We start from the raw sequence: 17,548 nt of genomic DNA on the forward strand, positions 1-17,548 counted from the left end.
AGAAAATGCTCCACATCACTTGCCATCAGGGAAATACAAATCAAAACCACAATGAGATACCACCTCACACCAGTGAGAATGGGGCAAATTAACAAGGCGAAACCACAAATGTGGGAGAGGATGCGGAGAAAAGGGAGTCCTCTTACACTGTTGGTGGGAATGTGAACTGGTGCAGCCACTCTGGAAAACTGTGTGGAGGTTCCTCAAACAGTTAAAAATAGACCTGCCCTACGACCCAGCAGTTGCACTGCTGGGGGTTTATCCCAAAGATTCAGATGCAATGAAACGCCGGGACACCTGCACCCCGATGTTGATAACAGCAATGTCCACAATAGCCAAACTGTGGAAGGAGCCTCGGTGTCCATCGAAAGATGAATGGATAAAGAAGATGTGGTCTATGTATACAATAGAATATTCCTCAGCCATCAGAAACGACAAATACCCACCATTTGCTTCAACGTGGATGGACCTGGAGGGTATTATGCTGAGTGAAATAAGTCAATCAGAGAAGGACAAACATTATATGTTCTCATTCATTTGGGGAAAATAAAAAATAGTGAAAGGGAATGAAGGGGAAAGGAGAAAAATGAGTGTAAATATCAGAAAGGGAGACAGAACATGAAAGACTCCTAACACTGGAAACAAACTAGGGGTGGTGGAAGGGGAGGTGGGCGGGGGGTGGGGGTGACTGGGTGACGGGCACTGAGGGGGGCACTTGATGGGATGAGCACTGGGTGTTAGTCTATATATTGGCAAATTGAACACCAATAAAAAATAAATTTATAAAAAAAAGAATGATTATGAATGAAAACATCTTATCTTTGGTTTGTTTTTAAATTTTTTTAACATTTTTTATTGTAGTAAGAATATTCAACGTGAGAGCCACCCTGTTAACAAATGTTTATTTTTTTAAAGGATTTGTTTATTTACTTGAGTGACAGAGCAAGTGAGAGAGCAGGTGGGGTGGGGGAACAGAGGGAGGGATAGAGAATCTCAAGCAGACACCCTGCTGAACACAGAGCCCAACACGGGGCTCGATTTCACGACCCTGAGATCATAACCTGAGCCGAAACGAAAAGCCAGATGCTCAACAGACTGAGCCACCCGGGCACCCCTGTTAATAAATCTTTAAGTGCACAAGACAGTACTGTTATCTAGAGACACAGTGTCGTACAGCAACATATGGTGGCTTTTGTGAATAATCCTGCAATGGGCATGGGAGTGCAGATATCTTTTTGAGATCTTGATTTCAATTTTTTCAGCTGTCTATACACAGAAGTGGGATTGCTGGATCATACAGTAGTTCCTTTTTGAATTTTTTGAGGAACCACCATACTGCTTTCCCTAGTGGCTGCACCAGTTTGCATTTGCGCCAACCATGTGCTGGGATTCTGGTTTCTCCAATTCCTCACCAACATTATTATCTATCGCTTTTCTTTTTAGAATCTCCTTCCTGGCAGGTGTGAGGTGATGTCTTACTGTGGTTTTGAATTGCATTTCCCTGATAATTAGTGATGTTGAGCATTGTTTCATGCCCCTATTGGCCACTGGCCAACAGATCTATCATGAGATACAAAAGTAAGAATCCTCCAGTCACATGGTTGGTTCTAAGTTGGGTTCCAGCACCATCTAGATGACACACTAGACCTTGATGAGCTCCAGACTATCTTGTGTACATTCAGACACCCAGGCTCTTTGATACCTGTTATTCTAAGGCACTATGTCTTGTGAGCACCTTCCTTTAGGGTGTGCAAGCATATGTGCTACAGACCAAACTTCAGCTCAGGTTACAGAGGAACACTGCCAGCAAGCATCCCTCCAGTAAGAAGAGACATGGGAGGAGATTTTTGAAACTTTGACAGTTCTGCCTCCTTTTACTAGTACTTCATCCAGTGACAGATACGTGCCTGGTTCCCCCTTTCTTCCTAGTCTATCTCATTGCCTATTAGGGGTAATGTGTGAACTTTTCAATCATGAAGTTCCCAATTAGGTCACAAACTCACTTTAAAATTAGGTTTAAATGTTTGATTTCTGTTTTGTTTCTACTTTTTTGCAGATACAAGTATCCTAAAAATGAAATTCCTGCTCATGTTTCTCAAAAATACTTTCTTTTTACCTATGCCTGTATCTGAAGAAAAATATTACTCCATAAAGATGTGTTAAATCATGGTGGATATATTAAAATACAAATGATGTGATTCTAGTCAAAACAACCTTGCATCCTGAACAACTTTAGCATTGCTTCTCATGATTGCTTCTGTTTTTTTTAAGATTTTATTTATTTATTTGTGAAAGAGAATATGAACAGGGGGTGGACAGAGGGACAAGCAGACTGCCCACTGAGCATGGAGCCCCATGAGGGGCTCGATCCTTGGATCCTGAGATCATAAACTGAATGAAACAAGGTCAGATGCTCAGCCAACTGAGCCACCCAGGTGCCCCGTTCTGTTTTCTTTTTATGTAGGATACAGAGAAAATAAACTATATACATATGGTAATAGTAAGTCTCTCATTAGCCTTTTAATTTAGCCGGCTGTGGTGATGCCTGCTTTTGCCCACTGATGCGTCTAATGCCAGGTTGACAAAGTCCTGCAGCTTTGTTCTAGGCCTCTACCAAAAAAAATGGGGCTGGCTAGCAAGAGGGAGCACTCTTCAGGAATTAGATAAATAGCAGGTCGGATGGGACAGTATTGGAGACTGAAGCCAGGGTGAGGTGCCAGTTTTAGCAACATCAGTTAATGCAGGACCAGCACCGAGGTCCCAGATTGAGGCGGGCTGCCGATTCCAGCACTCAGGAGGTCTATGCACAAGTGTCAGGAGCCTGGGCTGGAGCAAACAGGGACACGCTCTGGGTTACCAGTGGCTGGCCCTGGAACCAGTTATGCCTCATGTCCACATGGTAGGACTCACCTCCATAATCATCCTGAAGTCTGGCTGTGAATACTGGGGTTCCTCTCGTATGGCTCCCCTGTAAGCACACCACCAAGTCCACATGGTTCATGCTCAGTTTGGTTGTTTGAGGCCTGCAGCTCCGGAGCACCCCTCACAGTTCCTCCTGGGACCCATTAGCTTTTCTCTATCCCCCCGTTGTGGAGCACAGCGTAACCCAGTTGGAAAGGAAGCCTGTGACTACAGCTGCTTTTCCTTGACCCCAGGTAGACTGTGTGCTTAGCAAAGGGGAGAAGTAGCTGGCCTTCACCTGAATGACTACGGAACACAGCTTGTGGTCCTTCCCGGGAACTGGGATCCTGTATTACATACATAGCATCCCTTGGCTCTCTTCATGCTTACATATTGTATGTTTAGAAATATTTCCTGAAAGAATAAGTAAAAGGAACTGAGAAAGCATAGGGAGAAATGTGCAAAACTGGTTTCCTCCCCAGGAGGAAGACCACAGACAGCCCCGTGAGCAGTCAGGGGTGTGCACAGATGCCCTCCTGTAAGGCACATCCCATCTGCAGCCGCATCGGATTGCTCAGATTTGGACTTTCAGAAGTGATGTGAATTTGTGTCCCTTCCCAGTGGATGGCGTGTGGTCTTGCTGGTCTCCCTGGTCAAAATGCTCAGCGACATGTGGCGGTGGACACTACATGAGGACCCGCTCATGCACAAACCCAGCCCCAGCCTACGGAGGAGACATCTGCCTGGGGCTTCACACGGAGGAGGCAGTCTGCAACACGGACCCCTGCCCGGGTAAGCAACCTGACCGCATGACTGCGGTAGACTCACCCCTTCCCAACCTTGATTTAGAAACCGTGAAATTGATGATAGCTCATAAGAGCAAATACTGAAAGAAGGGAACACCTCAGTCCCGCACTGTTTTCCACCAAGTGACTTCAGACCACTTTGTTCTACTATAGAAGAGTTCTCACCATGCCATGGTTTCACAACTAGTTAACAGAAACTGGTTCTAACAAGGCATTATTAAAAGGTTTAACCTGGTAATGGAATCTGAAAATCAGGGTGGGGAGCAAGGAGAACACTTGTGAAGGACCTGGCCTCAGGTCCAAGGGTTTGGGGGAATCCAAGCCTCGAGGCTGGCTAGCACAGGTGCCCAGGGGATACACTGCAACAGCTTCCCCATCCAATAACCCGTCTTGTCCAGAGACATGGAAGCCAGTTGGAATGAAAATGAGACACCCTCTTCTGAGTCTAACTTTGACTTTGAAAGTCATACTTTTTATTTTCTAACTTGCTCCTGCAAATCTTTCTGGAAGCTTCCCTCTGTATTGAAAAGTGCCTAGAAACCAGATACTCACAGTCATCCCCAAACCTGGTGCTTTACCCATTTTTACAGAAAAAATGAAACCTCTTTACATTGAATCAAGGCACAAGTTTGATTTCTGAATTTTCCCTGTACTGCAAAGATGATGCTGAAATTTAAAAAGAAGGAAAAAAGCAAACTGTGTGCAAAAATATCTTTTTGATTTGTTTAATAATACTTCCTAATAATGCTGAGAGCACATTTTTTAACCTCCTTACTTAAAACATGAGTATTGTTCTCTTTTTACACATCCATAAGCCTGGGTGAATTTAACAAATCCTAGCAAATTTTCCACTTCAGGGTGAAATGACCTTATATCACTCAGCTTTGGACCTTAACCCAAGTCGTGCAATGATCTTAGGCACACAGGCAATAGTAAACATGGGATGAAATAAATTCTGCAAGTACAGCCTGACTTCAGTATATTGACTCTGCAGAATTGTTTTTGTAACAGAAGGGAAGGTATTTGTAGTAGCTGGAAACTCCTCTCAGCAACCAGGTCTTTCTCATTCATGCACTGTCACTTCTCTTGCCCAAGCTCTAAGACCTGTAGGAATTTTTGCAGGAAAGCATTTAAGGGCTGCTCTTACAGAGGAGCACAGCCCTGTGGGAAATGGTGTCTGCCTTGAAGATTTCTTTCCCCTCACCATGACCGTCTCTGCACAGCTGGACCTCATGAATTAGCTTATTTAGTGTCTAGTAGTTACTTTAAAACATTAAAATAACATGGATTTTAGAAAATGTATTTTAAGTATATTAATTTTTATCAAAGGTCTACGAGCTCTTTTATTCATGCCCTATATAATTTATCTGAGTGCTCAGAGGAGGCGCATTCATCGTATTTATACATAGACCCATTAAAAATGTAATATGAAAACTTAAAGTAATGTGTGTGACCTACAGTGCTTCCAGGTTGATTGATCGCAGTGGCTTTGTTGTTGCATCTCCCCTCTTCTGGTCACTGCAGAGAGCTGGTCAGAGTGGTCAGACTGGTCTGAATGTGCCGTGTCTGGGGTCCAGGTCCGTGCCCGCCAATGCATTCTTCTGTTCCCTGTGGGCAGTCAGTGTTCTGGAAACACCACAGAGAGCCGCCCTTGTGTTTTCGATTCCAATTTCGTCCCAGGTAAGGGCAGAGAGCCTTATCAGTGTGAACAAAATCATTTCCATCATTTAGAAAGGAAATGATTCACAGATGGAAGTTTTATCTGTCCTTCGAGGTCTTGTTTGGTGAAACAGAGATGATTCTATCAACTCTGTGGTTTCAAGGTAATTAGTCAGTAGATTTACAGATAACTGTGGGTTGAGGCTTGAATTTACACCATGAATTTTAAGATTTTTTTTTAACACGATGCCTTCTACAATTTACTGACTATAACATGGTGTGACAATTTTGCTCAAAAAATCAAAATAGATTATTTTGTTATTTTAACATTAGGTTAAATGCTTTTGCAGTGCTGTGTGCATGTGTTTGCACAGATTAAAAAGGCCAGTTCTTCATGCAACCTTAATATACTTGGGAAGATGGAAACCTACCATGGCTCTCATCTTGGAGAAGAGACTGGCTGGCTCTTTGGCTATTGGCTTTTCCATGTGAAATTGATGGTCAGTTATTGATCATAGCAAGTCATCTGTCACATGTTCACTGTAGGCATGGTGTTAGGTACTTACAAATCATTTGTATATGTCCAGTGTGGGTTAGGACTATGCTATAGACCAAAGCAGAGACCAGCCTCTTACAAGGCAATAATAGATAATTGCCTTGTTTTCTTCCACTTTTGTAAATGGTAACTGTATTTCAGAGAAAATTATTAGCTTTAGTCTTATAAGGCGCCTCCATTGTGTATGGTATAGAAATGCTGTTTATTGTGATGTTTTCCTTTTTGACCATAGACATATTGCACACTTTCTTGTTACCCACTGAAAAATCAGTACAGGAAAGAATAATGTCTCCAATCTCCTGAAATGGTGTTTGACCCCTGTGGGTTAAAACATTTCCAGGATCTGTTTTTTTATTGGCATTTTACTTGGGTATTTAATGTGTGTCATGGCAAAGAGTTATGGCAGTTTCCTTCAAGCTCTGGTGGGTTGGTCCCCCTGTGCAGAGAATTTGACGATGCTGGCTTTGATCAGAGACAAGGACACCAACACCAACTCTTTGGGGTCCACAACTGGCATAATATATTGGTAACAGAAAATCAGCACATACTCTGGCCTTATTTTGAAATTGTGCCCTGGTTTCAACCCAAAGGACCATCGCGTTTTCTTTCTGTGATAATGAATCTCACTCCTTTCCAATCCAGATAACCTTGGCCAAATACATCTCAGGTTGGTTAAAACAAAGAAACATGCAATTTTTTTAAACAATTTATCGGGCTTTGAATTTTGACTCACATAAAACTTGAAATCATTAGACATTCTGTAAGTGAATCAATCATTGATGTGGTCTTTCTTTCCAACACCCTTTACACATCATGATTTAATTCTTTTTCCAGAAGTATCTGTGGCAAGATCCAGTAGTGTAGAAGAGAAAAGGTGTGGGGGTAAGTTCTCTTTTTAACTAATTTTTAATTGATTTCTGGTATTTTCTGATCATTTCTTTCCCCGTATGTGTCATATGATGCTTGGCCCAAGAAAAACAGAATGGAGAAACTCTTGATCCAAACACCTTAAACTTTGGCAGTACAAATGCAAAAAGTCAGTATTTGACATCTGGGTCAGTGGTTCTCAGGTGTGGTACCTAGACTAAGCATCATCAGCATCCCCGTGAGTGCTGATAGGAATACAGATTCTCAGGTCCTGCTTCAATCTGTAGAATCAGAACCTTTCTGAGGGGGGCCCAGCACTTTGTGGTTTAATAAGCTTTTCAGGTGATTTTGGTGGATGATAATAAGCTTTGTGAAGGAGTGATCTTGATATTAGCTGTAGTTAAATTTCTCATGAGTAAAACTCAAGCATTTTTTTATACATATAGTGCAAATACATGGCAGCCAGCCTCAGACTTCCAGGCTGGAATGACAAAATTGTAATGAGGCATGAGATTATACCTACATCTCTAGAGGTGTTGTTGAAACTTTCTGCAAACCTGGATGACAAAAATTACATTCTCTGGTTCCAGTTCATGCTAAATTTGGACTTTATGTCTGTGTTTACTTGTCTGGGCAGGAGGGGCTAACTGTCCATTGATCAAAGCCCATTCTCTGCCCACCCTTGGTAATCAGAGCCAATATCCACACCAAGACCACGTATTTATACATTCGGCTGGTGACCTAAAAATACCCATTCCTGCCATAATCCATGCCACCAGGGGATTCCCAGCAACTCAGCCGTAGGCTCTGGTCTTTGTTTATGTTCGAATAGAATCTGGAACTTTGTGGGTGTGTTTTAGGAATGTACTTACTGTTTTTAACTACATTAATTAAGAGTCCACTGTTGTATTCTGTCTGTTTAGTTGTTGATCTGTTCATTTAATAATCTTTGCTGAGCACCCCCTCCATGAGCTCTGTGAGGGACACTGAGTTTACCACGGGACACAATAGCCACAGTCCTTCTGGAACTAGCAGTCATCTCATAAAAGACCCCAGTGCCTGAAAAATGCAGTGTCTGTTGTCTGACCTACATTGGTCCCAGGAGTTCACAGACTGGCACTAGATAACTTGGGATCCAGCTGGAAGATGAATATATACAAGTTCCCATAAAAATAATCATAGCTCTAAGTGTCCTTTAATATTTTTAGATCAGTCACTATATGCCACTGTATTAAATTGCAAGAAGTATCCTATTTGATCCTCACAAAGAGCTTACGTGTAGGTGCTGCAGCCCACAGTTCCTTAATGTAAAACCTTTGGAGATACGGAAGAGTTTTAGAATTCAGCATTTTTCAGATTTCAGAGGGGTAATATGGGGCATAGGATGTCTATTATGTAACACTCTGCAGTGTCCAGGTCCACATTCTGTAACCAGTCTCTTTAATGATGCTTTGTGAAGTGTGGACAAAGTGAAGATGCTAATACTTCTGCAGTTCTAGTTAGTTCTGCAGGAAAAGGGTCAGGTCAGGTCAGGCTTTGCTGCCAGGTGAGTGATGAAAAATCCATTTCCAGAAGTTTGGGTTTCACAAATTGTAGAAAAGGGAGAGCAGCCATGCACTGTCATCTACATTAAGGATGGTGAGAGTCAGAGATGAGGCCACTGGCCAAAGTTCACACAGGTAGAGAGCAACAGAGCCAGAGTTTGAGTCTAGGCTGTAGGATCCGAGTGTGAGCTTCAAGGCCAGAGAACCACAGGGAAAGGATCCTGGCAGTGAGTATCTGAGAGGATGGTGTCTCGGGGGCTGCAGCCACAGCAGCCCTGGTCAGGTGACAGTTTTGGACGACACTCAGGGGCTGGGGACACCTGCTGCCCTCAGAGGAAGCCCAGATCAGAAGTGAAGCAGAGCTCTTAAGGAGCACCTCCTGTCCTATGTGAGGCCAAGACAGAACTTGGGGTCGGCCAGCTGATGTCTCTGCAGAGTTGACCTCCAGGTCTGCCAGAGATTTAAAAACCATTTTCCCCAGCCAGCTGTCTCTGGGTTAGGATATAGGAGACTTTCAAGGGCCTTAAGCACCTGGGAGAGCAGGGTTCAAAGTCCATTCCCATCCTTAAACTGCTGCTTCCATGTGTCTGAGTCAAACAGGCTAATTGGCTACCCAACTACAAACCAAGTGTTGATGTGCTGTTGATTAAATCACAGAGATACTACTAACTGTAATATTCCGAACTGATTTTTTTAGATCATTGACACACCAGGTTAGGCAAGTCAGAGGTCACATGGATCTAATTGTAGGACTGATGGGTAAAAAGAATCACCTAGCAAATGTTTAGGGATACAGCATCCCTAAATGGGATGTTTAGGGAGACAACACAGATGTCTTTTTTTTTTTTTTTTTTTTTCCCCATTTGAAGAGAAATCAATCACATTTTTTACAGGAAATCATCCAGTTGAGCCAACGGGGTAGTTGGTTTCTATTTCAGCTTTACTGACCAAAAACAACAGAAAAACATATTCGAAGCAAAGAGCCACACCAAGCAGATTCAAAAGAGATTTAATAGGCACTGTTTTTCCCTATGCAGAAAGTGTCGGCCTTTTGAAATTTTTCAATTTAGCTATTTTTAGTTTCATGAGACACAAAGACTATATAATCCTCATAAAGATGTCAGCTGGCCCCGGCCTTCCCCAGGCACCTGCAGGCGTGATTCATTGGACTAATGACAAAGTATCTGCATATGGAGAGCATCACACATCTTTCATATATTATAATCAAATGTTATCAGTGCAGCAGGAAGTCCTTTTATCGGTAGATGGCATTGACCCTGGGACTCAAAGTGGCTAAAGTATAAAACAATGACAACACGTGTGAAATCTGCTCTTGCTCACCTGGAGCACAGCTTCAGTGTTACAGTAGACACTTCCGGTGGCTGCTGGTGGGATGCTCCCCTGGATGCTTTGTCCAGCCAGCCCAGGCCGTCCAGCTCTAGAGCTTCAGACAAAATCAGGACAGGCTGGAGATTCATGAACTGCTTGACCAAAGAACCAAGAAGTGAAAACCAGGTGGATATGGGGAAGCAGGTGATACTTGTGGAATATTCTAGTAACATCCACCTGGATTATCCAGGGCCTAGTGCTGCAGACATTGGACTCCTGTGTTAGGAATGGGGTGGGAGTGAGTGGGTTGCAGCCTACAGAGAACCCAGCCTCTGCATGCTTCACTCCCCTGGGGAGGCAGTTCAAGCTCTCAGGGGTCCTGGGAATGCAGGATCTGTGAGCAGCAAAGGGTCATGGCCTAGAGGGAGACGTCAGGGTGTGGGGACAGTGAGGGTACCCCACCTCTGCTGCGGATCCAGGCAGGGGCCAGGGTAGTTGAGGGGCAGACACCCCAAGGCTTGGATGCAAGGAACAAACTTGCAAGGCTTCTCACCCTGAGAGCCTGGGAGCCTCTCTCTGTGGCTCTGGGATTCGCCGGAGATCTGTAGTGTGCCTAGCAGGCATTTCCAATGGTTCTGTTTAGATGCAGGATGGACAGACACATCCAGGAAGAGTGTGGGTGACTGCGCCCCCTGGTGGTGCCTTGAGGGGACACGATGGGGGAAAGCTGGTCCTCAGGATGGGTCCTGGCACAGGTGCCAGAGGCCAATAACCCACAGGGGACAGGGTAGCCACATGGCGCCAGCCCAGCATAGAAAAAATAAGGTCATGTTCTACTTCAGCATTGCCCAGATGTTGTCTTTATTCCCTGAAAGGCTGGAAACTTTCATTGTACGGTGTTTTACCAACACATGATGAACATCTATTTTCCTGTGTGGTTATTTGCTCAGACATTACAAAGTTCTTCATTATGTTACCTTGATGTCTCTCAAGCCAATCCCATATTAGAGACATAAATCCACATCTGCTTATTTTTTCAGCAATTTGTATTCAAAACTCAAGGAAAATAACTCAAAGATGCTATTTAATAGAAAAAATATGTAAAGGAGGGTCATTTCATCACCATTAAAAGATCATATTTTATTCCTTTGATATAATTCTTTTATTTCTTTGGTGTAAACCATTGTCTTTATAAGGTCTCCAAAATACAGTAATTTTGAGCAATTAACTGGAAGTAGTTAATGCATTCTCACTTTTTTCATGGGACACAGCCAGGCTATTGGCTGGGATGCTCTACCTGTTAAGAGCATGGAAAAAATGTTCTCTAGGAACCCCATAGACCAGAGATCATGCTGCATGTGAAACAGATGAGCAGACTTGTACAATCCTTTAATGAAAAAAAAATGCTTCTAGTATATTAAGGTGATCTCCAAAAGACGGATTGTAGTCCATAAGAACATTAACTTAAAATATGCTGTGCTCCCTGTGGGGGATGACATTTCAGAGGAAGGTCATGGGCCTCTTATGTTGTCTTTCTCTTTTTACGCAAGTGCTTTGAGCTGTTGAGTAGTGTGTTCTTTTCCAAAGTACCGTCACTTTTGATGCTGTCTTCCCAGAGTTCAATCTGTTCCACATGCTTGCTGTGGGGCTGAGCAGCTCCATTCTAGGCTGCCTCCTTACACTGCTCGTCTACACCTACTGCCAACGGTACCAGCAGCAGTCCCACGATGCCACCGTCATCCACCCTGTTGCTCCTGCCCCTCTCAACACCAGCATAACTAACCACATCAACAAACTGGACAAGTATGACTCGGTGGAAGCTATCAAGGTAAGGAGTTGGCAGACAGATGTGAAAGAAGGGCCCTAGGGGCTGTTGGCAAAGCTCAGAGGCGGTGGCTGAAGTGACAGAGTGGAGAACAAGGCAATGGGTGGCCCTTATGATGAGCTGCCTTGTTTGCTTTGCCTGCAAAAAAGATGGTGCCTCAAATTGGGAAGTAGGTTACAAATAGGACTCAGAAACAGCAATGAATAAAATACTGGAAAATATTGAGTCATTGGCCAATGTCCAGCTCTGCTTCCACTGTGCCTCCCATGTTCAAAGAGAGGAGCTCTGGGCTGAGGCCCTGTACCCATCTGACAGTGGTAATGAGGACCAGGGTGGGGTAGTCTGATATCCAGGTTCATCCTGAGAAAAATTGTTATGTTATTATAAAAACGATCTTAAAATAATTTGTTTGCATAATGAAATTTCTTCAGCTTTGCATGGTGTGTGACTGGTGTGGGGTGAAGTGTTCTGCTAAATTTTCTCAATGGGTGATTAATTCAGTGCCTGACCCAGAAGTAGAGAGTTGATGGCCAGTCTCCTCATTCTGAGGAAGAAGGAGTGGAAAGGGCATCAGCTCTGGACCAGGAAGACCTGTGTCCATGAGTCACCAGCTGCGTAAACGTAAAGCCAGTTACACTCACTGAGCCTGTTTTCTCCTCAGTAAACAGGAGATCATGAGAAACAAATGAAACAGCTACACTAAATGCCTTGAGTAGTGCCTGGCAAAATAAATGTGGTTTTTATTTGAGGCATTGTGCATCAGGGTTTAAAATGCAAGTTAGTTAATTCTTTGAACCTCAGTTTCTTCATCTTTAAAATGGGTAGAGCAATATGTAACATCATCTCTCTGTTGTGAGGTTTAAATGGGATAACACACAGGAGTCAGGGGTGTAGCTGGAAGGACATCTGGGGCCATCATCTGCTTCACCCAATGTGCCCGACCACCCACGTGAATGAAGGATATTATCATTTTGACATTCCTCTTAAATTGATGGTTCTCCTTAACATTCTCAGGGAGCATTTTGATGCTTTCTCTGCCATGATGATTTCCTTTGAAATTTGATTTCCTTCCCATGTGGGAACTTGGAACTTTTTCAACTCTTACAAGTTCAAGTGGTTGGGAGGTCTTGAGTCCTGGGAGCCACAGTGTCCTCTCTTGTTTTCCCCCTACCACGAGGCCTCCTTCTCCACCCCTTGGACAGAAACAGAGCCAGTTGACTTTTATCCATGGGCCTTGCTTCCACCAGGATCCAGAACCCATGAGTACCTTATGCTAATCAATGCTAGGGCCAAGAAATAAAGCACTGCTCACTAATAACACACCCCTCACACCTTGTCAGAACTGAGCTTCTGGAGTATGAGGAGGAACATGAGCTCCTTTTATGAACAAGAACAAGCCTTTAGATCCCAAGAATGGGGCTCCTTGAAATGTGATTCCAACCAATCAACTTGGTTCTTACTTCAAATGTCTCAAGATAATTTGACTGGTCTTCTGTTCCCACTTAAGATCCAAGAGCCACTCAAGATAATAAGAAATTTAACTGCTCGGAAGGCAGAGGGCTTTGAGGGCACTGACTGCTGCCTAATCTCTAATGATCCTTCTGGAACTTTCTTCTGATACCTTGCCCAGACCAGTCTTGGACAGTTGGCCTCTGCTGACCATCCTACATCCTTATAGCAGCCCTTTTAGTATTTACCCTCCACTTGGCATAGTAAACTAGGTTTTTGAAAGCATAGGTGGCTTTAATGACTTAATAAGGATGGGTGTCTGTGTCAGAAGTGGCTAGAGTAGGCTTTTGGGGGGCCCATAGCTGGTGTGTTAAATTAAGAATATGCATATTGTGGACGGCTGAAGAAGAAGGTACAAGCTACACGGGATCAGCAGGAAGCTCCCTGAGCACCTGAGCTCCCTCTTTGGGGAAGGGGAGACCCTGGGGTTGTTTTGACTCAAGGTGCAATTTCAGTACACTCACTTGAAGAAAGTCAAGTCCCAAGGTTTATTACTTACACTGCCAGGGAAGGGCAGTCCTCTGGGCCTGGTCAGCAGTGAGCAGGAGACAGAGAGGGTGGCAGGCACCTGTTACTTAAAAGGTGATTGAGGGAGACATCACTCACGTTTTGTGGGCTCAGCTCTAAGTGCTTATTTTATTTTTTAATTTTCTCAAAGATTTTATTTATTTATTTATTTAGTACTCAAGTAGGGGGAGGGGAAGGGCAGAGGGAGAAGGGGAGAGGGGATCTCAAGGATACTCCACGCTGAGTCCTTCCCAGGACCCTGAGATCATGACCTGAGCCCAAATCAAGATTTGGACAACTGAGCCACCCAGGTGCCCCTGTAAGTGGCTATTTTAGCAGGTGCTGCAAGAAAAACAAAACAGGAACTTGGGGTGGGAACCTGAAGCTCAGGTCCTCATGTAAATGTGCAGACTCTGTGGGTCTGAGCAGGCTTGTCAGGCTGAAAAATGCCCAGGTGGCACCTGAGAATGGCTGTTTTCTCATCACAAGCTCACCTGCTAACAGTGTAGAAAATGAAAAGAAATCAAGCCGTTTTAAATTGCATGCATTTACTTAAATAAGCTCCTTCAAAATCTCTTATCAATGTACCTGTCCATGATAATCAGAAGGCTGCTTAAATTTTACTGTTATGTAACATTCAAAGCGACTGTTGATTTGAAATCACTAGTGAGTTTTAGGTTTGTTGAAGATTTAGATTTCTCAAGATCTATTTATCAAAGATTGCCACCCTCATTCTGGTCATGAGGCAGGTCCTCAGTAAGGCAAATAAGGTGAGGAAGCCAGTAGGTGAGGAATCACATTTTGAACAATGGAGCCTCAGAAGGGAGTTCAGATTCAATATAATCGTCCCCTCATTATGTTCTCTTTCCAAAATGCTACTTATGGAGTCTTCTTAAATCCTTTTTTTTTTTATTTTACTTTTTACAGGCATTTAACAAAAACAACTTGATCCTAGAGGAAAGAAACAAATACTTCAACCCGCATCTCAGTGGGAAGACCTATTCTAACGCCTACTTTACAGATCTCAATAATTACGATGAGTACTAATAGCTGTTATATTTTTGGCTCCTTGTAATCCCCCACCTCCTCAAGCCCTGCTCCATGACTTCCCATGTTTCCAAGGCTTCAGAGATGAAGTTTGGATACATTTCAAGTGCATTTCAAGCCACCAGTGTCCCATTGCTGCCAAAAACAGACATCCTTAAAAGCAACAAAAATCTAAATATGATGTCTTGAAAATCTGGTCTAAATGCTTGATCATTGTTGAATGAGCCATGGCGTGAAGTTTTGTTTTGTTTTTATTGTGTCCAGTCCATTTTTCTAACAAGTCGGTTGTTTTCTTGAGCTTTTTAATATATGTGCCACCCACATGGGAAAGGAGTCTTTAGAAATAGGAATGTCTTCCTGCTTTTGAGCATAAATCTTCATGATGTTCTAATTCAAGAAAACAGACACTTCAACTAAGAATCTCCCTCCCTCCACAAGGAGTGTTAGGTCCATAGTATTTGATAAAATGAAGGATATGAATGTGGCTGTATAGTTATTCACCATGGATCTCCCATCTTCCCAACCTGGATAAGTCTGTGGAATCCTTGAAAGCAACTTGCGTGTTTGGACTTGGAATGGTTCTCGCCTGAGCAAAGGCAGGAAATCACCCTGGCTTGTGTCTGCAGAGGTGATGGTATGAGGAGTGACACACTCTTGACCCCTGGTCTTGATGCAGTTACTGTGTTATCCCTGGTGGAGGTGAGCTTGAAGACCAGAGGCACAGACATGATGAAGGGTCCAGTGTTCTGCATGATGCTGCAAGGCTAGCCATATTCTCACTTCTGGATTTCACAGCATTCCAGGGAGCTCCTCGCCCTGTGGTAGGCCCGGAAGCTCACCTGTCCGGTCCATAGTAACAGCCTGAAGAGACATCTATAAAACCACTACTTATTCACCATTGGACATACGCCCTGTCTAATGTCCCTGCAAGGAAAAATCGTGAACATTCATGACACCAATGAGGAAAAGTATTAAATATTAAAAATACTTTGAAGTATAAAATGGAAACCAACTTTTTTTATTTCCTATGTTACAGAAAGGATTGAAAGAAATGACATTTAAGGAGAAGCAACTTTTTATTTTCTATCTCCCGATAGAACTCATGTATAGCAGTCAGCCACTTCCCAGAGCATTACTGATGCGTAAGGCTGGCTTTCTGCAGCCCATCGCTGTACATATTGAAGTGCTCCCCGAGTACCCAGCTGTCATTTGCTGCCTCCAGGTCAGGCAAGGAGGAGACGTTTGGTTCTGGTGCCTTGTGTTTCTATCTCAATGCTGCCCTCCCCTCCACCCCTCCCTCTTCTCCTGCATGGAGGCAAGAGCATTTCAAGATGTACCTGGAGAAAGCAGGGACGTAAGGTTTTCAGTGACCCCTGTGGTTCTGAGCACTGACACTGCTAAGCATTTCAGAGTGTTATAATACTATTCATAGAGGTCCCCAGCAAGGAAAAACAGCAGGATGAATTACTCATAAACAGCTGATAAATAATACATGGCAGCTGGTTGAATAATGTTTGAAAGTCAGAACCGGATTGAAACTGTTCATCGATGCCCTTGGGCATTGCAATAAAGACCTGTGTGGATGGTGAAACATTCTTATTGCACAGTGAACCTTCAGATTTGTGGAAATACACAGCACGGGCATTGAGGAACGCAGACTTATCAGCACACGTGTTTGTGGCCTATCCAATGTAAAGAAACAATTTCAGAAAGTGTTGGGGGAAAAAAATCCCATGTTGAGTCATGAGTATTGCTGTATTGAAAGTATTCTCATGCACCCAAATTTTCAGAAGCGACTCTACAAAAAGTCAAGCTTAAATGGCAGGTGGTTTCCAGGAGGTCTAATAGATTGCAACTGAATGGTGTTCTGGGTGTTTCCAGCAGGGAGTTCATGTTGCCTCTCTCCTGCGTGGCTGGTCTGCTGTGGGGGGACTGCTTGGTCTGGACACACACAGCTGAAGTCTGGACTCAGGAGGTGAAATTCGGCCAGATGGTTTCCTCATTGTCCCCCAACTGGTTTTGCACTGGATGCTTCAACTAGTGTCATCACCTTCCTTTAAGAAAAATGTCCCTACCATGAAGCACATCACAGTTGTTTTTGGATCCCTCTCTACAGTGTTTTCTAAGCTTAAACGGTTATTTTATTTCCCTTAGGAAAGAGAATACTAATATTTTGAGAAAGCATCCCTGGACCTGATTAGAAATGTTTTCTAAATGCTCTCCACGCTGGACCTCAGTCGGTGTCCTGTGGTGACTGGAGACAGTGCCCACCCTCCCCACGGAGTCACATACCTCCAGGAACTTAGCACGGCAAAGAAATGCTCTCATTTTTGTTCCCTGCCTCTCTACTCAGAGCAAAATTGCACTGGCTTCTCTTTCTGTCTGTTTGTCTCTCTCACATTCTCATTTCACAGAATTTCAATTTGTTTAGAATAATTTTAACTATATTCTAACGAGCTATGGAATAACTTTTGCTTTTCCATCATTGTGTGGCTGTTGCTCATGGGTGTGCCTCCCCTCCATGCCTCTGGTTGTTTCTTGAGCCCCAGGTGGGCTTTCGCAGGGGTGCCTACCACCTCGCTGGCATCTCCTCCTGAAAGTAGCTCCTGGGAGGCTGCGGGCTTTGCTATTTCTCTGGGTCAGATTTTAAATTTCTAAATGACTTATTCTGTCTATTTTTTTCCCCTTTCCTTCCTTCCTTCCTTTCTTTCCTTCCTTCCCTCCTTCCTTCCTTCCTCCCTCCTCCCTAGTACAAGCAGCACCCTCTCTGAACCTAACATCAAATGACAATAGTCACGGCTTAATCTGGAGGGCTATTTCTGGGTAGGGGGGCAGCTGGCCCGGTGTTCCCGAGGAACCTGGCCCTGGGCTCACGCTCACACTCTGGGAGGGAGTCCCAGGGGCAGGGCTGCTCAGGGTCCCGTCCCCAAGGAGCGCTGCGGGCCAGCGGCCGGAGGAGCCCGGCTGTCACCCTGAGGACGGGGCTGGGACTCGGGAC

General features: G+C 43.9%; 1 protein-coding gene across 12 annotated transcripts in view; it reads left to right on the plus strand.

The window, feature by feature from the left end:
- The window catches only part of SEMA5A (semaphorin 5A), a 470,523-nt gene extending 453,517 nt beyond the window's left edge, over positions 1 to 17,006 (plus strand). For 11 of the 12 annotated variants that reach the window (XM_025451472.3, XM_025451477.3, XM_025451481.3 and 8 more), the window contains 5 exons: positions 3,523 to 3,693; positions 5,232 to 5,387; positions 6,757 to 6,804; positions 11,279 to 11,490; positions 14,431 to 17,006. In XM_025451472.3, the coding sequence (XP_025307257.1) occupies positions 3,523 to 3,693; positions 5,232 to 5,387; positions 6,757 to 6,804; positions 11,279 to 11,490; positions 14,431 to 14,550 (707 nt within the window). In that variant the 3' untranslated portion in view covers positions 14,551 to 17,006. The remainder of the gene's footprint in view (positions 1 to 3,522; positions 3,694 to 5,231; positions 5,388 to 6,756; positions 6,805 to 11,278; positions 11,491 to 14,430) is intronic. The other variant, XM_035710390.2, reaches the window with a different exon arrangement.
- The last annotated feature ends 542 nt before the right edge of the window (positions 17,007 to 17,548 follow it).

Source organism: Canis lupus, chromosome 34, assembly GCF_003254725.2.
Source record: "Canis lupus dingo isolate Sandy chromosome 34, ASM325472v2, whole genome shotgun sequence".
NCBI lineage: Eukaryota > Metazoa > Chordata > Mammalia > Carnivora > Canidae > Canis > Canis lupus.